This window comes from Salvelinus namaycush, chromosome 23 (assembly GCF_016432855.1).
Source record: "Salvelinus namaycush isolate Seneca chromosome 23, SaNama_1.0, whole genome shotgun sequence".
Taxonomy (NCBI): domain Eukaryota; kingdom Metazoa; phylum Chordata; class Actinopteri; order Salmoniformes; family Salmonidae; genus Salvelinus; species Salvelinus namaycush.
The window spans coordinates 21556812-21576337 of record NC_052329.1 but is presented as its reverse complement, the minus strand read 5'-3'; the positions used below and the strand labels follow the sequence as shown (position 1 = coordinate 21576337).

Below are 19526 nucleotides of genomic sequence, written 5' to 3'. Positions count from 1 at the left end.
TCACTGTTCTGTTTGTCCTCCCTCCTCTGTCCCAGTCCAAAGAGTTCCAGAACTGACCTCTCACTGTTCTGTTTGTCCTCCCTCCTCTGTCCCAGTCCAAAGAGTTCCAGACCTGACCCCTCACTGTTCTGTTTGTCCTCCCTCCTCTGTCCCAGTCCAAAGAGTTCCAGACCTGACCCCTCACTGTTCTGTTTGTCCTCCCTCCTCTGTCCCAGTCCAAAGAGTTCCAGACCTGACCCCTCACTGTTCTGTTTGTCCTCCCTCCTCTGTCCCAGTCCAAAGAGTTCCAGAACTGACCTCTCACTGTTCTGTTTGTCCTCCCTCCCCTGTCCCAGTCCAAAGAGTTCCAGACCTGACCTCTCACTGTTCTGTTTGTCCTCCCGCCTCTGTCCCAGTCCAAAGAGTTCCAGACCTGACCTCTCACTGTTCTGTTTGTCCTCCCTCCTCTGTCCCAGTCCAAAGAGTTCCAGACCTGACCTCTCACTGTTCTGTTTGTCCTCCCTCCTCTGTCCCAGTCCAAAGAGTTCCAGACCTGACCTCTCACTGTTCTGTTTGTCCTCCCTCCTCTGTCCCAGTCCAAAGAGTTCCAGACCTGACCTCTCACTGTTCTGTTTGTCCTCCCTCCTCTGTCCCAGTCCAAAGAGTTCCAGACCTGACCCCTCACTGTTCTGTTTGTCCTCCCTCCTCTGTCCCAGTCCAAAGAGTTCCAGACCTGACCTCTCACTGTTCTGTTTGTCCTCCCTCCTCTGTCCCAGTCCAAAGAGTTCCAGACCTGACCTCTCACTGTTCTGTTTGTCCTCCCTCCTCTGTCCCAGTCCAAAGAGTTCCAGACCTGACCTCTCACTGTTCTGTTTGTCCTCCCGCCTCTGTCCCAGTCCAAAGAGTTCCAGACCTGACCTCTCACTGTTCTGTTTGTCCTCCCTCCTCTGTCCCAGTCCAAAGAGTTCCAGACCTGACCTCTCACTGTTCTGTTTGTCCTCCCTCCTCTGTCCCAGTCCAAAGAGTTCCAGACCTGACCTCTCACTGTTCTGTTTGTCCTCCCGCCTCTGTCCCAGTCCAAAGAGTTCCAGACTTGACCTCTCACTGTTCTGTTTGTCCTCCCTCCTCTGTCCCAGTCCAAAGAGTTCCAGACCTGACCCCTCACTGTTCTGTTTGTCCTCCCTCCTCTGTCCCAGTCCAAAGAGTTCCAGACCTGACCTCTCACTGTTCTGTTTGTCCTCCCGCCTCTGTCCCAGTCCAAAGAGTTCCAGACCTGACCCCTCACTGTTCTGTTTGTCCTCCCTCCTCTGTCCCAGTCCAAAGAGTTCCAGACCTGACCTCTCACTGTTCTGTTTGTCCTCCCGCCTCTGTCCCAGTCCAAAGAGTTCCAGAACTGACCTCTCACTGTTCTGTTTGTCCTCCCTCCTCTGTCCCAGTCCAAAGAGTTCCAGACCTGACCCCTCACTGTTCTGTTTGTCCTCTCTTCCTCCCTCCTCTGTCCCAGTCCAAAGAGCTCCAGATTAAGAAACAGTTCCAAGACACATGTAAGATCCAGACCAGACAGTACAAGGCCTTGAGAAACCACCTACTGGAGAGCACACCAAAGTCTGACCACAAGGCTGTCCTGAAGCGTCTAAAGGAGGAGCAGACCCGCAAGCTGGCCATCCTTGCTGAGCAGTACGACCACTCAATCAACGAGATGCTCTCCACACAGGCTGTGAGTCACACAGAGACATTGAAAACACTGCAGGGAAGGAGGCAGGAGAGGGATAAGTTTCTAAAAAGCTGACTACTGATGATGGGCCTTTTGGCAATGAGGTCCTTTATCTACTTCCCCAGAGTCATATGAGCTCATGGATAAAAAATGTATGTCTCTGCGTGCAGTTTGAAGGAAGTTGCTAACTAGCACGCTAGCAGATACCCATAGGTTTACAGTCATTGGTGTTCGTTAGCGAAACTACCTCTATCTTCCTTCATACTGGACACAGAGACAAAAAAATGGTATCCACAAGTTCATCTGACTCTGGGGAAGTAGATACGGGCCTCGTTACCAAAATCCCGAAGTATCACTTTAACATTGTGCTGACCCCCTGTCTGGCTCCCCTCGTCTCTAGCTGCGTCTGGATGAGGCTCAGGAGGCTCAGTGCCAGGTGCTGAGGATGCAGCTGCAGCAGGAGCTGGAGCTACTCAACGCCTACCAGAGCAAGATCAAGATGCAGACGGACGCCCAGCACGACCGTGAGAGGAAGGACCTTGAGCAGAGAGTGTCGCTCCGGAGGGCCCTACTGGAGCAGAAGGTCTGATCTTCCATACTTGGATTTTTTTTTACATGGTGTGCATCTCAAATGGCACCCTATTCCCTGTATAGTGCACTGTGGTCAAAAGTAGTGTATTTTAAGTGGATAGGGTGCCATTTGGGATGTAATAATGGTGTATTAGTAGCAAAAAGCTTCAATTGAAATTTAGGTTTTATTTAATTTCAAGCTCCAGTTTGCTCTTATCATTGCTAAACCAGTGCTATTTTTACATAAAAATATTATGATACTGAGCAGCTGTATGTATCTTCAGATTGAGGAGGAGATGCTGTCCCTTCAGAACGAGCGTTCGGAGAGGATCCGTAGCCTGCTGGAGCGCCAGGCCAGGGAGATCGAAGCGTTCGACTCAGAGAGCATGCGTCTAGGCTTCAACAACATGGTGCTGTCCAACCTCTCCCCAGAGGCCTTTAGCCACAGCTTCCCCGGGGCCCCAGGCAGCTGGGCCCACCCCCAGACACAGCATCACTCTGGGGGCTCTCAAGGGCCACACTGGGGCAGTGGAGGGTCAGGGCACCAAGGCAGCCATCACCAACACCACTATCACTCTGGTCAAGGAGGGTCCCCCATGCAACAAGCCTGGGGCCAAGGCATGCAGGGAGGCGGGGGTCCTCAGCCGTGGGGCCACCCCTCGGCAGTGCCCCTGGGGGCCAGAGGCAGTGGAGGAGTGCAGAACAGCCCCCAGGCACTGAGCAGGACAGCCTCAGGGGGGCGCAGTGAGCAGGCTATGAGCAGGAGCACCAGCGTCAACTCTCAGATATCCAACGGGTCGCACCTGTCCTACACATAGACTCCCAGTCCCAGAGTCAGAGTAGGATGCTGCCAAGTTCACAGAGCAGAGTGGGACAGTATGGGCTGAGCTCTACTACACCTCCACCTCTCTTTCACACATTTCTCATCCCCTCTCTCCTATTCCTCTCCTGTCCTGTGTACAGATGTGAATGCGTGTGGAAATAAATGTTGCTCAGGTCAAAAGGGCTGAAAGAGGCACACCCCCTCTACACAGCAGTTTATTAGCACACATACAGATCAGTTCTTCTGTTTCTATAGAAACCATTCAGTGTCAACACTAAATACTTATTATTTAGTGTTCTCTCTCTCTTAGAAATCATTTTCATGTACATATATGTGTTATCCATAGCCACTGCTCTCCTTTTGCACCATTGAGACCACTGTCAAAAAGCCTTTTGAGGTCTGCCAACTGCTTTTAATTTAAAAGTTGCTTAGTGTCTACCAATCACAGCAAACTAAGACAGCCCAGGAAATGCCCCTGCTCCAAATTTGATAATACATTGGCCCATCTATCTATCCAGTTACTTTATTATTATTTATTTGTTTACTCTCCTTATGCTAGCCTGCTTTTATGGTCATTTTAAATCGCAGATTGCTTCTTTTTTCCAAATCTGAAGAAAGTTTTGCATTCTAAAATGTTTTAACAGGGAGAGGTTTAATAAACTGCTCAGATACCGTATAGAGCTGCTTGACAATACCTGAAACAAATTAAAGTTGGTTTTACATGATCTTTTAGGTTTGAGATTGTGAGGGACACTGGGACACAATGTTGTTGGCTTGTATTTTGGCCAGCTTCCATAAAACTTGCTTTTGTTGTTGTAACCAAGACTACTTTAAGCCAGGCAGTTGTTATTAAACATCTCACAAACTTATTTACTATCAACCCCTGTTGCAGGAATGTGGTGAAATTTTGTGAATAGGATTTTTTTTAAACAGTTTTTACATACAAGAATCTGGGGGTTTTGTAGAATTAGATCAATTATATTTTGTCTGTTTTTTATTAAGAAAGAAAGATAATCGTTTTTTGGAATTGCAGCTGGTAAGAGCAAGAGAAGTTTGTGTTTTTAGCAATGTCATATCATCGAGGTAGGATTTTTGTTGTGAATTTCACAGTTACCCTTGCAGTTTGAAAGTTTTAAATGTTTACATTTAATATATTGAAGAAGCAGTAACAGACAGTGAACCTTTTTATATCAATGAGCATTTTGCCAACATTTAGTGATCTGCATTTTATTTTATGCCTCCCTGTGGGAGTTTAAGCTGCTAATTTATCCATTTGCCAATAAGAACACTAAAGCAGAATATGAATGTTTTTAGATGCTATTCTTTTTATTTGTCTGTTTCGGATGCAAAGCTAGGGGTCCAGGCTGACCATAGCTTCAACTATGGCCATATTCAGCTGTTCTGTACTACTGTAGTGTGTGGCACTGGCCACTAGGCAGCAGTCTTCAACCGTTCCTTAGGCCATAATAGCCCACCTACGGTAGATCCAAATCTTCACTGTTGTTGAGGGTTTCCAAGTGGGTGGGTGTCTCTCATAGCATTACTACATCAGCCAAAACCAGAGGGACATGGCAGAGCCATAATAAACCATAGGCTTAGCTAACAGCTAAAAGTTTATATGTATGTTAATACTCAGTAAGATGGTGCCTTTGTATGCCCTGATACTGATTATTTATTCTCAGTGTAAAACTGGCATATTTTTTAATGTTTTAGTTCAGCTCAAATTGATTAAATAGTTTACCAAGTTTGTATTACATTTGGCATCATTCAATGAAAATGATGTACTTCAGGAAGAGAGGATCCTAACATCTGTCCTCATGTACCTCTGAAAATGATGTCCATATCAGAAGTTTTGTGAAGTGATCAATTGAACAGAAGTTCTAAAGGTGATAATATCATGCATACAGGTACTTGAGGGCTGGTTCTGGGTGTCTGCTTTGCGGAGGATGACAGATTGTGAGTTCCATCTTAGTTGGCTGAATGATCGAGGAGGGGATCAGTATAATTAATGACGGGCTACATGATTGTCCGATACAAGAGCCAAGACTCTGTAATACCTTTAATAAGAACCCTGACATTTATCAGTTGATTTTATTTTAGTGCCTTTAAATACTGCTGCCTTGTCAAAGCACTTTGTACAGTACATACAATGTATACAGTAAAACAGATGGTAGTTTGACTTTGTTTTAGGCACAGCAACCTGAGGGATGAATATTGTGTGTCTGTATTATGTGGTTCAAGTGGGGAAGTTGAAAAGTTGAGCTAATATTTGACCCTAAAGTCAGATATGTAGTGAGGATTTGAATACCTGGGGTTAATTACAAGTGCGTTAGCAGAGTCCTACCAGTATGTAGAACTATTTCTATGGCTCTGTGGAGGATTCATGTTGGACAAGAACAACCCAGATTATAGAGTATGGTGACAGGGATAGTTAAAGGACTTCTATTGTATGCTTGGTTAAAAAACGCCTTTTGCACAAAATGTTGCAGGCCAGGTTTAACATGAATTAAGTGGGCACAGTAGAGCAGAGCTTCCATAAGTAGGAAAAAAATATATGATTTCAGAATGTGTTTGAAAGGGAAAGATTTAATCTCAATGTAATGGCTGTTTTTGACCATGACAGCAGGCTTGGCAAGGAGTACATGTTGTGGGAGCTGGTTAATGTAATGCAGTCTAAGTTTTTAAAATGATAATGGTCCACAACTTGAGCAACACTAAAAGCTCTGCAATCAGGAAAAAAGAGACCATCTCATCACCCTAAAAGTAACAATGGCAGGTAAATGAAGCGCATATACTTGTTAGTTACTGGTGTTCGGCATGTAAATATAACACTCGCACTAAATGATCATTCTACACTCATGTTGGTGAGTGGTTAAAAAGTGGTTAAAGCTGGAATCGTTAATGGTGAAACTGCCACGTCCGTTTGGGATGTTACAACAACAGAAGTTACTGCAACAACGAACACTGTTTTTTTCCTATCGGACATCAATGCACGCGCTATTTTTTTTTACCACACTGCTCAACGCACCTCTCAGTTTCGTCCACAAATGAATAACCAAGGTGCTGGGGCGGACAGTGGCACTTTCCCCTAATGCGGATTCCATCTTTTAAAGGTGGCAAAGCACTTCTGTAGTTATTTACTCGGACACACACAGTGGGTTCTATACGTGAGCGCGTTCTCTCACCCATGAAATTGCTTCTTTCATGGGTGAGTTTATGCCATTGTGGTTCCCCTCTTTATTTTCTCACCCTCCATTCCCTCAATCACCAAGTCTGCATTTACTATGAGGGTAACTATCTCTGTATGGAAATCTGAAACACTTTAAAAACATATATATTGAAAAGGCCACAAGGCTTAAAAATACCTAATGTTGCAGATATCTTAGGATATTAAAGTCGGGTGAAATGTTAATATTGTGTATATCTACAATTTAAGAGATTAAACGTTTTAACTAAACTTGAGTTGTGACGAAGAACATTTTTTTTAAATTATCTATAAGACTAACATTATTTAACTTGACAGACACTAACCAAATATTAAACAACGTTGAGATTGGTATGGAGGTCTGTAAAAGTAACTGATGAAAAGTGAGCTTGGTTGTGTGTACACTGACTCTTACTGCTTCCTGTGCATGCATAGCCTACACTGTCATTTTCCTTTACTGTCACACTTTGTTAGTCATTGCACCCTTCATGACGCCTGTCATTGCAGTGAGTCTGTACTTCCTGTGTTTCCTTCTACTCCACCCTCTCTACATTCACATCCACCAGAGTAGTACCTATTCTGATGTTTGTTCTTGTTGAATGTGATACTACAATTGTGCAGCAAAAACTTGTTTGATTTTAGGGGCACAAAGAGATGCAGGAGAAGTTTGTTTTAAATGGTTGCAGACTCTAATCCCCCAATACAATTCTCCAATATCTGCCTCAGAATCATATCCAACTGTCCTTTCCAAAAAGCAGGCATGGGTTTCATTACGTTACAGTACATAGGGCTGTGAGTGTGTCCCAATACTCTCCAAAACCTTCCACCTCATGTTTCCTTTCATTTGTTACCACAGAGAGTTGAAACGCCTCAATAGGTTAATTTACCACTATAATGCTTATACCCACTAAGTCTTCTATGATCAGTGGTCAGGGGAAAAAAAGGTATTTCTGATTATTGGGACCTAGCCCATGTTACAGCTTCTTAGGTCAATGGTTCATTCACATGTCAGGCCAATGAAAGGTCCTTGCTATCCATGGTCCTTGGGACGTCCCTACTCCATTGGAGTTGACATTTTAAAATACTTAGGGTTCAGGGTAGGGATGCCTCAAGGTTCCCGGATAGCACTAACCGCCAATGAAACCTCATCTCATACGAGATCGATTGCCAACCCGTCACACCTTTTTGTTCATGTTTTTTAAAATATTTTTTTGTGAGGGAGACTACTTAGATATTTTTATTCATTTTTGTTTTAATGATGTACAAGGCTTCTCCACCAACCTGGATAATGTTTTTAATTATAATTTAGCATTGATGGTGTCAACTTTTGTTCTACTGACAAAGTATGGGATACTGAGTAAGAAACAGGCTAAAGAAAAATGGAGGTCCTCCCTCTGGTCAAACACTGTGCCATCCCAGAGCTGTCAAGCCCAGACACCACTGCATTGTTTCATCTCCAGAGTTCCCTTTGGCTTGGGCTGATGGCATGACATTTTTAAAAATAGCATGATGTGAGCCATTTGGTTCTGGTCAGATGGCCAATGTAGAGGCTTGAAAAGATTGAGTGGTGATAGGCTACTTATGAAAACAGAGGGTCCATTTCTATGAGGATGTCAGTATTCTTCCTTGGCACAGCATTACCACTACAACTCATATATAACCTGTATTAAAATGTATAAATTGTGAAACCTGTTATTGAATGTCTGAAAGATTATGAAGATTATACATACATTTTCACCAAAACAATATACAAAAAGTGAATTGAAATGTGTAAAAAGATTCATGAAACAGAAGAATTTAACTAGGATCAAATGTACTATTTTGTTTGTATTATAATGACTATTGTGCTGGCAGAGGGATATTGAACAGAAATCAGCTGTAATAAAGTAATTTTAGTATATAACTTGTGTCCTGTCTTTTCAATTTGGAGCATAAGAAATTTGAACATTGTGTTAGAAAATGTTCACTTTGTACATAATCATTGAGCCTGGTTGCCATTCTTTGTTCAGTTATTACATTCCACTACCTGTACTGTCATTTGCCAAATTTGGAATATGTATGGTGCAATTTCAGTGCCAACAGACATTGTATTTTAATTCCATAATTTTTGAATTTATATTATATATATATACACTATATATACAAAAGTATGTGGACACCCCTTCAAATGAGTGGATTTGTTTATTTCAGCCACACACGTTGCTGACAGGTGTATAAAATTGACCACACCGCCATGCAATCTCCATAGACAAACATTGGCAGTAGAATGGCCTTATTGAATAACGCAGTGACTTTAAACGTAGCACCGTCATAGGATGCCACCTTTCCAACAAATCAGTTTGTCAAATTTCTGCCCTGCTAGAGCTGTTCTTGTCAACTGTAAGGGCTGTTATTGTGAAGTGGAAACGTCTAGGAGCAACAATGGCTCAGCCGCAAAGTGGTAGGCCTCACAAGCGCACAGAATGGGAGTACTGAAGCACATAGCGTTTAAAAATCTTCTGTCCTTGGTTGGAGCAGTGGAAACGTGTACTCTGGAGTGATGAATCACGCTTCACCATCTGGCGGTCCGACAATACGAATTTGGCGGATGCCAGGAGAATCCTCCCCCCTGCTAATATCCTTAATTTTGTGGTTAAATTCAAATACTTCCTGCGGCACACATCAGAGTCAAATACTTTCTATAGAACAAACTTCACATCAGCATAGGCAACCGAAATGAACAATTAATGTATGTGTGTTATATTAAAGATAGAGGAGGGAGTAAAATGTAGGCAAGCAATAAACATTTCAGAACAACTACTAGTCGAATAAAACATGGGAGAGATTACGAATTTTGGCAAAGAGATTTATTTATAGACTAATACACTTGAAATAAATTGCCAAACCGAAAACTGCAGACATTACTAGTGCCTCCTCGCGATCAAACCGTCATAAAAAAAATACATGAAACGCTGCCTAAAACGTGATCAGAAATCTCTACTAACAAGCAAGTCGCAGCAATGAAGAGTGCGTGCGCGTTCACGCGAAGGGGGAGTGGGGATTTTCGGCACAACACCGGAAACTCAACTCACTGGTAACTTTGCTGGTGCATGCAGGCAAGCAGGCCAAGCTGCCCCTGAACAATGAAAACATGCATGTTAGCTGGCTAAATAGCTATACAATGTTATATTTGATCAAGTAAAATCATATTAACTTCTCAAATAAGTTATTAAGCAAGCTAGCTAAGTGTTCTAGCTTGTCAACAATAAAAAAAACTCAGTCAGCTGGTGCTAATTGCTATCTAGCTGTAGCATTGCGTATAGCTAAAGTTAGCTAGCTAGACCAACCAAGTTTAGCTAAACATCTTGCCTCCATGAATGTTATTGATATTCACGGACTTGGATACCATTAAATCTGCTCCCATCACGATTAAAAGGTAAGATACTTTATTTCCAATATTTCTTGTTAGCTGGCAATGATATATGTCACCAAGATTGAGAGTTAGCTAGCAGCTAGCTACCCTCTCACTGAACACAGCTGATCAACGTTCCTCCCTACTTAGCTAGGACATCTGCTAGTTTGCAAAGACCAACATACTGCTTGTTTGGTTTGGGCTTGAGTTCATGTGCTAGTGTTGATAATCCCTGAAATGTCCTTGCTTTCAACCAAAAAACAAACCGTGTTTGCAATCAAGATATAAAATTGGCATTGCTTAAATATTGTTATCTTTCTTCAGGACTAGCAGTTCTCATGTTGCTCCCACCAGTACCGTCACTATTTGTCTGTATAGGACTGTAGTGTTGGTATGTTCCCCTATGGTTTAACTTTGCTCTCTGCTCTGTCTCATTGTAGAAGCCCCAGGATGGTGTGTGAGCTGCTAGTCTCCTCACTATGGTTCCTTTTTGTAATATTTTGGGTGGAGACCATAAGCGTGTGGCTGTTCCTATGTATCTTTTACCAGGACCAGGCATTTTATCACTGGGGAGATGGGTATGAGTATCTAATCATATTTTACACACAGGCAACTTGCTGATTTTCAATCGTCTTACAAATATCCAGATGAAGTATCAAACAGACCTTCCTTTCTCATTGTGTTACTACAGGGTATTTGCAGATGACCCTGGCCAAATGCTGTACATGTTGAGCAGGTGAGTACTCATTTAGATTTCAATCTGTTCTTAGGTGTGATCAGATTAAATGCAGTACTATAACTTGTATCTGAAATGGGAAACTATACTGTTGTTAATAGTTATTACCATGTAGCATGTCACAATAATGTGTTTACAGATACTGACAAGTGAATAGGCATGATCCGGTTGAGTTTTTGACACTTTCATGAATAAAGTCTCCATTGTTCTCTTTCCACAGGGTGGATCCCTCTGGACAGATGCAGACCTGAGATAGGGAAAGAATATGAGGAACAGCACATCATGGATTGTTGGATGGATCTCATGGATCTCCCCAGATATAAAATGATGGGAGCTGTATGTTTGAGCCACTCCTATAAAATTATGAGAACAAGTAGTCGTTTTCTACCTCCCTGCTACTGGTTCCCTCTTAGCTTTAGCGCATGGTCTTTGTCAACATGAACACACTGCATTGAATGCAGTTGGATTGTTGTTGGATATGGGTAGAGACACCCAGCTTGGCAGGAAGAACCAGGGAGGTGGTCCTGCAGTAACTGGAATTGATGCATAGTGAGGCTGCTAAGTGTTCCCCACCAAAGCATGAACCATCATACATATGTTCTATTTCTATTGTCTGTGTTAATATGTGATATAGGTCAAACAATGTGAAAAACACTTGGCAGATGCTTTGATTATTTTTTTTTAACTGAGGTTTAGTCCATAGTCAATGTCATTTTTGTGGATTTTGGCAGACTTGCACATTATCATGGTTGTACACGTTTGTTTTCACAAATCTCTATATACATAATCTGCTTCAGTCTGGGCACTTACATGACAGTGTCACTGGATTGTTTTGTTATGTAAAACACTAACATTATTGACATGACACACACATTCAATGAAAAGCTTTACTCTTGGAAATGTTACAACATTATGAAATAATAATTTGCACTCATCAGTATTTTGCAAGTTTTGTAATTTGCGCTCAAACTAAAATGTTGAATGTAGCTTTTTTTGATGAAGACCACAGATCTGGGTTTCCTTGTTTTTGTGTTGCTGTTGTAAAGCTCACACCTCAATAATAATGTCATGAATGCTCTAATAGCAAATGAGGAAAATTATTAGAATCCATAGATTAATTCCACATTTCGATTTGTACCTGTACATGTAAATTGTCTTAATTGAACGATTGTCCTTCTGTAATGTCAGGCATAGCCTAACACAAGTATTGTCTTTAATGTCGACTTCTTGTTTAGGAAAGTGACATGTCAGGTGTTAAACTGAGCAATGACATCAATGGTACGTTTGTTTTTATTTCTTTGCATCCGAAGACGGAATAAATTCTAACATTTTCCAAGCTTGTTGTTGCACTTCTATTTCAAACAGTTTTTTGCTACAGATTGGTTGTCAGTATGTCATACAGTAGAGGGCGATGATATTTTATTTTTGTAGCTTGCTTTCCGACGTAGAATCGTATAAATTGATACTGGCCAGTTTAAGGTACGGCCTACCACAAATCCACATACGATATATAGAAAATACTGACGGTAGATCTGCTACGCAATTATATTCAGGCCGCTCCGAAGCTACCCATGAAAATAGTAGGGGTCCTACTAGTAGTAAGATGCCGCCAGCCAAGACAGAAAAGCAAAAAGAGCGCAAGCTCTGAGTACTTTGGAGTAAATAGCTAGCTAGGTAGTCAACGGAGTTTCTTATTCTTTCAGGTATAGTGTTTTAGTAAGGAGTTTCTTGATCGGTTGTCTGAATTTACGTGAAGCTGTGCTTCCAGTCGTGATCATTATTTTAAGAGAATGGCTCCAACTATACAAACACAAGCCCAGCGAGACTCAGACGGTCACAGGTAAATCTTTTCTCCGATGTATTTGCTTTGCCGCAACCTAGCTAATGACGGCATGGCTAGTTAGCGATCATCATAATTTACATATGTTCTGACTGTACCATCATAAGTTACTATTGAAATGGGGGCTGTGTTACTGCCTATTTATTCAGTCTCAGCTGAGTGTGTAGCTAACAACACTTGCTTTTTCTATCAACATGTCTAGGAGTTCATCACACAGAACTGTTCCAGAGAGGTATGCTTGCAGTTTGATGTTTCAACAAAAGATATTCAGTTACAATTCAATAAGTATTTTTTAAATGCAAAGGGGGTTGGAGATCTCTATTTTTTTAAACCTTTATTTAACTAGGCAAGTCATTTAAGAACAAATTCTTATTTACAATGACTGCCTACCAGGGAACAGTGGGTTAACTTCCTTGTTCAGGGGCAGAACGACAGATTTTTACCTTGTAAGCTTGGTGATTCGATCCAGCAACCTTTTGGTTACTGCTCTAACCTCTAGGCTGCCTGCCGCCCGCCCCGTCATTGACAGATCAAAACCCATATGACCATTAGGTGGTTATCTTTAGATTATGAGGATATGTGGCATCAGTGGTTAATAGAACATGTATTTGATGATGACTTCTTCTCTGTACATTTTTTAGATGTGTGCTTCCATGTTTGTCCCAACCATTCTCCCAGGTCCGGCGTGGTCTGTCGGGTAAAGTACTGCAATAGCCTGCCTGACATCCCATTTGATCCCAAATTCATCACATATCCATTTGACCAGCACAGGTAAACACCCTTGTTACTACCAAGTTCCTTTTGCTATAAAGGTCAGTCCAGATTTTGCTGTCTATTAAATGTATTGTTGTTGGAGCCACAGTGTGCAGCTTTTCTTTTCTAAGCCTTCTCCCATAAATACCGATCTGACTCTGATGTGACTGGATGTTGCTCTGTCTGGTGTTGACAGGTTTGTGCAGTACAAGGCTACATCGTTAGAGAAGCAACACAAACATGAGCTGCTGACTGAGCCTGACCTTGGCGTCACCATCGACCTCATTAACCCAGACACCTACCGTGTCGACCCCAGCAGTACGTTTCTGAACGACATACACACTGTTATACCACACAGTCAATATATTTTTGTGGTGGTTACTTGAAGCTTGTGTAGTATTGAATTAGAATCATCCCATCCTTATTTTTCTAGTTCTTCTGGATCCAGCTGATGAGAAGTTATTGGAAGAAGACATCACAGCTCCATCCAGCTCAAAAAGGTTTGGATACAGACTGTGTACCAGTCAATACAGTATATGTGTGACAAATTTCAACTATAATGTTAAAAATGAGTGGAATCTGTGTTATGAGCTCTTTGTTTGTTTTCCTGTAGATCTCAGCAGCACGCCAAGGTGGTCCCGTGGATGAGGAAGACTGAGTACATCTCTACAGAGTTCAATAGATATGGTGTCTCCAATGAGAAGGTGGAAGTCAAGTAAGTGTGACCTAACAGGCTAGCTAACCACCACATTCAGCATACACACTTACCATTTTGTAGTGTTTTCGCTGTTTGTCCCACCCCTTCTATAACCTATGTGTCCTGTCCTTAGGATCGGTGTGTCTGTCAAACAGCAGTTCACAGAGGAGGAGATATACAAGGATCGGGACAGCCAGATTGCTGCTATTGAAAAGACCTTTGAGGATGCACAGAAACCGGTGAGAGTGCCCCGTGTTTGGCTCTGCACAATTTACTGTGCAATATTCAGTCCAAATAGGTCTTTCAGTAACAACTTCAAAGTCAATGTCCAGCTACACAGAGATGACACAGTTCATTGTATGCTCCTTCTAGTATGATTAATTCCATCACAAACAAAGTTAATGTCGGATCTTATTTGTACCTAAATTGTCGCAGCAAAATAATCCTGCAGCAACAGGATTTTAATGTTTAGTCCATAATGTTGTTTGATTGGTGGTTAGGCTATTAGTTGGTCAAAATGAGGCTACATGAAAAGTGGTACACTGTTAATATAGCTGTATAATATAACAGGAAAATTCTCAGCAACAAAAGTGATCAAATGAAGATCCTAGTATCTGTACATCACACGCTGTGTTCCTCCTCTTTCCCCAGATTGCTCAGCACTACAGTAAACCCAGAGTCACTCCTGTGGAGGTGATGCCTGTGTTCCCTGACTTCAAGGTGAGCATCCATAGCACTCAACAGGACATACAGTATCATTGTGCTGGTCTTGGCTTCCTATCTGCATTATGCCCATGGTCTTTGTTCCTGGGGAGTCATTGGTTCCTGTATCTGTTTCAAGCTGGATGTGTTTCACTGTTGTCTTGCCCTAGTGTGTTGTGGTAAAGAGTAAGCATTTGTATGTTCTGTTTTCTTCTCCCCAGATGTGGATCAACCCGTGTGCTCAGGTAATCTTCGACTCTGATCCTGCGCCTAAAGACATGTCAGCACCCCAGGGTGTGGAGATGATGTCACAGGCCATGATTAGGTGAGGAGAAAACATTGCCACATTGTGTGCGTGTGTCTGTGATTTTCTGTGACCGTCCTGCACTATGACAATTTACATAATGTTCTGAATTGCTTATTGTTGTGACCTGCAGAGGTATGATGGATGAGGAAGGAAACCAGTTTGTGGCCTACTTCCTGCCCAATGAGGAAACGATTCGCAAGCGCAAGAGAGACGTGGATGAGGAGCTGGACTACATGCCTGATGATCTGTGAGTAATCCAAAAAGCATTTACACACTTGAGTAGACAGGACACCTACTGATATGTTAACTATACTATCCCAATAATATTCAGTTTTCACGTTGTCATTGTCTACTTCCTCACACCTACTTGGTTCACCTTGTCCAAGTACAGAACCTTTATGGTGTTGGAATCTCTGAAACACACTTAACATTGAACTAGATGTGATGAGGATGGTTTCTTTGTATTTTCTAGGTATGACTATAAGATAGCCAGGGAGTACAATTGGAATGTGAAGAACAAAGCCAGCAAGGGCTATGAGGAGAACTACTTCTTTATCTTCAGAGACGGAGATGGAGTCTACTACAATGAACTGGAGACCAGGTAACCACTGGCTGGAGTGGGGGGTCTCAAAGTGGGGGTCTGTTGGGTTTACTGTAACAGGAGGTGACGTGGGTTTCTCTTGGAAGAGAATCACATGATTCTGGTAGATTTGTATTTTCTAGGGTGGGTTTAGTTAGTTTGTTTTGGCCTGAGGACACCACCTGTGAAGGTTGTTGTTCTAACTGTTGTTCTGACTGTGTTGTCCTGGATTGCAGAGTGAGGCTGAGTAAGAGGAGAGCTAAGGCTGGAGCCCAGTCTACTACAAACGCTGTGCTGGTGTGTAAGCACAGAGACATGAACGACAAGGAGCTGGAAGCACAGGTGAAACTGCTAGTCAGGCCCTCCTTTGGGGGGGGGGTCACCTTCCTTTGATTACTTTTGTTTTCTACACTGAGCATTACTTTCAATCTGTGGAAACTACTGTGTTTACTTAATAAGTGGACCTCAACGCTGATAGAGATGAACAGGTAGTGCTGGACATAAGCAGAAAAGTGTACATTTGCGAACATCTAAATAATCAGAGTAATAACGACATCTGTCTTTGTGTCCATTAGGACGCGCGTAAGGCTCAGCTGGAGAACCATGAACCAGAGGATGAAGAAGAGGACATGGACTTGGGTAAACTGCAGGACTCTGGTCAGTCTCCCCCCTCTCTGTCCTCCCCAATGTTTACTACTGTGTCTGCAGAGTCTCTGTTTACGACTGCCTCTTAGATCCATATGAACTAATTGTCTGTATCTCTTTGTCTCCAATCCCAGGTGATGAGAAGGAGAAAGGCAGCGAGAGTGAGGCAGACAACTCTGACAGTGACTCTGATAGGGAGGATGAGGATGGAAAGCGGAGTGGAGCTGAGAATGATGACGAGGAGGGAGCGAAACGGAGGAGGAAGGCCAGTGGTAGCGGCAGTGAGAGTGGCGAGGAGGAGGTCAAGCTGGCGGATGAGGTGGAGATCTTCGGTAGCGATGACGACAGTGATAACGATGATAACGAGCCCAAGAATGGAGCAGCCCGGAGCAGTGGGGAGGAGGGCAGTGGGAGCGAGGAGGAGGAGAAGGAGAGCCATAGGGAGAGGAGTAGGAGTGGCAGCGTGTCTCCGGCCCACAGTAGCGGTAGTGACCACTCAGAGGGTGGCCGTGCCCAGAGCGGGAGTGGCAGTGAGCAGGCCTCAGATTCCAGCGATGGCAGTGACAGTGAATAAGAGCCTAGGCCTTCTTACCGCGACAACGCTGGCACTCTATGCCTTACCCCCGAGCTCCAGCCAGCCCAGACTCACGAGTCCCACCCTCAGAACAGCCCTGTCTTTACAGAGGCCAGCATCTCATTCCTGTTGAGAGTTAGTCTGCTACTTTTTTTAGGAGAGACACAATCTCTAAGGGACTACTACAAAGCTTTTGGGTACCTGTAAATGCCAGTTACTCAAATGTCAGACTTTTGCTCATAGATATAGTTGGAGCCACTATCTTAGTAGTTTTGTGTACAGGACATGCTTCATTGAACACAATTATTTCCTACCAACAACATATTTAGTTTGTTCTTTTAAGCCTGACTTTCTTTTCTTTTTTGTCTCACTCAATATGAGGCACTTAGTGGTGTGAAGCAAATTAAATAAAATTACAAATATTCTGTCAACTTTTCTTGTGCATAAATCTATTAAATGTAGTTTTTTTTTGTCCTTAGCGTTTGAGGAATCAATGCATTATAAATGTAATTGGAACAGCCAATAAAATGTGGGATAGTTTTGTAAGGAAAAGTTAAAAAAAAAAAAAAAAAAAAAAAAACTCAAAACATTTTTTTTTACTTTCAAAAGAACATTATTTTTCTGCCCATTTCTTGTTTCCCACTCAAACTATTACAATGAACCTGTATAAGTTCAGTTGTGACGGAAACTTCTTAACATTTAGACATTGTAAATAAATGGTAGTAGCTGACTTGACAACATTTATGCCTGTATGTTTCTTATACTGCTAACAGTTACCCTCTCCAAAGTCCCCTGTTTTTAGATGAACATGTATTCCTGGAAACATTTTCCTTCTGACGTAGTAATAATGTAGCCTGGTCCTAGATCTGTTTGGCCTATCAGCAACTCTGTGTCACTCATTGGCATGACAATTCCACGAGGAGTTAAGAGAGCAGAAACTGGCAACCAGGCTAGTAGTAATGGTTTGAGTATAACTAAGGAATAAGAATGCAATAACATAAGTGACAATAAAAGCAATTTATTGCAAACTGGTAATGAAGATCATGTTGCACTTTTGCCAACATGAACACACGTGTCTGTTCAGCGAAAGAAAGACAGTTTGTTTATCAGCCACTCTTCAGACAAGTCATCTATGTTTCGTGTCTCAAAAACCTATTGAGAATAAAGGGGTAGGAGGATCAGGCTTAACATGCTTATTTTCTGAACATTTTCTATTATAACTTCTCTATTTTGTGAGTTTAGGGTTGGGCTGATGTTCAGATCATTATTATCAGTCAATACTCGAAACGGACAATAGTCCTGACCTTTGTGAGCTCTGCTGCGGAGACTAGTTGGTTCTTGCTTCCTGCGTACATCATTTGCTGCTCAGGCTTGCACCCTGTTGAGATGAGGAGGGTGCATAAGCTACAGATGTCTGTCCACTGAACCTTTTTGATCTCCATATGGTAAACACTGATTGAATCTCATTTCTACTTTCAATTATCAACCCTTACTACCTTCAAAAAGTTATTTTGTGCAAAGGGATGTTGCAGTACAGTAATGCTAATCCTTCACTCAATTGGCTGTTCACTGAATTAGGGTGGTTTACTCACCAACTGGACTTGAGAATATGAAACACAGCGGGTAGGACACCCTGCCATCTGTATGGACGTATTTGTAGCTGTAAACAATGAATGTACACTATATTGTCAAGGAGATCCAATCACTGGTCAATGATGCAACTGTAACACTGGCAGTTCTGGTGAATATGAAGTTAACAGATTTCTGCTGTATCATTCTGACATGTTATAAAAGGATATCTTGGCTGCCGTTCGGGAAGTTCATTCCTCAGGTCATCCAGGGAGATGTCCTGAAATGTGAGAGCATGTTTTGAGTTTAACTGGTATTGATACAGGTGTGGATGGATTTGAGTAATTATTAACTCAGTATGGGATATTCAACATCTCAGGTAGACATTGTGACTTGCCTCATACTCTTCCTCCAGGATCACAAGCTGTTTTGCCATGTCAATTTTCACTGAGGAAATAGGATAAGTATTCTATATTGAGTCTTTAACATGTGTTTTTCTGTTTCTGGGTTTATTATGTTTTTTTAAAATTAGGTGTAACATGACTATTGGAACACACTTTCGATTAAGTCTTACTCAAGATGGCTGCATTGTTGGTCTCTTTTCGAAATCTGAACTTCTTCAGTTTTTCTTTCAGACTCTCATCCACCTCGCACACAACCAGAGAGCTTGACTAGAATGTAAATGTGAAACAAGTTCATCAACCGTGGGAAGTTTTGACACATTGTAATTGTATATGTTGATCATATTGCTACTGTCAGGCTACATCATTGAAAGTTCTGTCATATTTCACTCAGTGAGAGAGAGAGAGAGAGAATAGGGACAGGGGAGAGAGAAAGAGGGAGGGAACCAGAGAAAGAGGTTTTTGAGCAACTTGTTTTGAGATCTGAAGTGCAAGATTCCATGAACACATAGCTCATAACAAAATCTTTAAGTGACATATTGAGGCCAGGAAGTGCTTTTGTTGCATCATGAAACGACACAGCTTCCTGTGTCAAGATGGTATGGGGGGAAGGGAGGGAAGTAGCAAAAATACATTTACGCCAGCCTAAAAACCTTTACAACATAAACTAGGACATCACCGTCCATGCCGAAATACATTTTCCAGGTAAAGTGCAATATCGTAAAAATAAACGGTCTCCCATACCATTCTAGAAGAGGTCTTGTTTTGGTTTCTTGTCTGCAAAGATATTGTCTTCTTGTTGAGGTAGTTACTCCTCTGCCAACTGCTTGTGACAGGATGCTGTCTTACACTCAAGATCCTCCTTTTATGTAGTAGCACATACAGTAGGGGAGGGCAGACATGTACACATATGAGCATCCCCAGTACCCCCTCCCCGCACTGTGTCAGATCTAGCCTTCTTGTTAGGGATATCGTTAGTTCTATCTGCAATCCTTTGTCGCTGTATCCGACAGCAAATCGTGCCTTTTTAATAATACAAT

The 19526-nt window shown here is 42.3% G+C and overlaps 3 protein-coding genes across 4 annotated transcripts in view; 2 read left to right on the top strand and 1 right to left on the bottom strand.

Moving 5' to 3' along the window:
- LOC120018182 (serine/threonine-protein kinase TAO1) overlaps positions 1-8194 on the top strand; it is a 33494-nt gene extending 25300 nt beyond the window's left edge. The window contains exons 18-20 of the mRNA XM_038961233.1: positions 1484-1696; positions 2094-2276; positions 2548-8194. Of these exons, the coding sequence (XP_038817161.1) occupies positions 1484-1696; positions 2094-2276; positions 2548-3081 (930 nt within the window). The 3' untranslated portion in view covers positions 3082-8194. The remainder of the gene's footprint in view (positions 1-1483; positions 1697-2093; positions 2277-2547) is intronic.
- A 3761-nt stretch (positions 8195-11955) lies between these two features.
- Positions 11956-17256, top strand: LOC120018180 (RNA polymerase II-associated factor 1 homolog). Of its 2 annotated transcripts, XM_038961231.1 has the most exons (14): positions 11956-12258; positions 12461-12490; positions 12937-13029; positions 13208-13329; positions 13445-13511; positions 13625-13726; positions 13842-13947; positions 14360-14428; positions 14632-14735; positions 14848-14964; positions 15190-15318; positions 15534-15639; positions 15873-15954; positions 16077-17256. In XM_038961231.1, the coding sequence occupies exons 1-14, from the start codon at positions 12209-12211 to the stop codon at positions 16514-16516; spliced, it is 1617 nt and encodes a 538-aa protein (XP_038817159.1). In that variant the 5' UTR covers positions 11956-12208; the 3' UTR covers positions 16517-17256. The 2 variants fall into 2 exon arrangements, with proteins under 2 accessions (XP_038817159.1, XP_038817158.1); XM_038961230.1 differs by lacking the exons at positions 11956-12258; positions 12461-12490 and having other exon boundaries at positions 12691-13029.
- Positions 17257-17520: 264 nt separating this feature from the next.
- Positions 17521-19310, bottom strand: LOC120018181 (glia maturation factor gamma-like). The gene is made up of 7 exons (XM_038961232.1): positions 19231-19310; positions 18660-18756; positions 18483-18532; positions 18316-18365; positions 18109-18191; positions 17821-17894; positions 17521-17668 (listed from the first exon to the last, which is right to left on the bottom strand). The coding sequence occupies exons 1-7, from the start codon at positions 19231-19233 to the stop codon at positions 17597-17599; spliced, it is 429 nt and encodes a 142-aa protein (XP_038817160.1). The 5' UTR covers positions 19234-19310; the 3' UTR covers positions 17521-17596.
- Between the last annotated feature and the right edge of the window lie 216 nt (positions 19311-19526).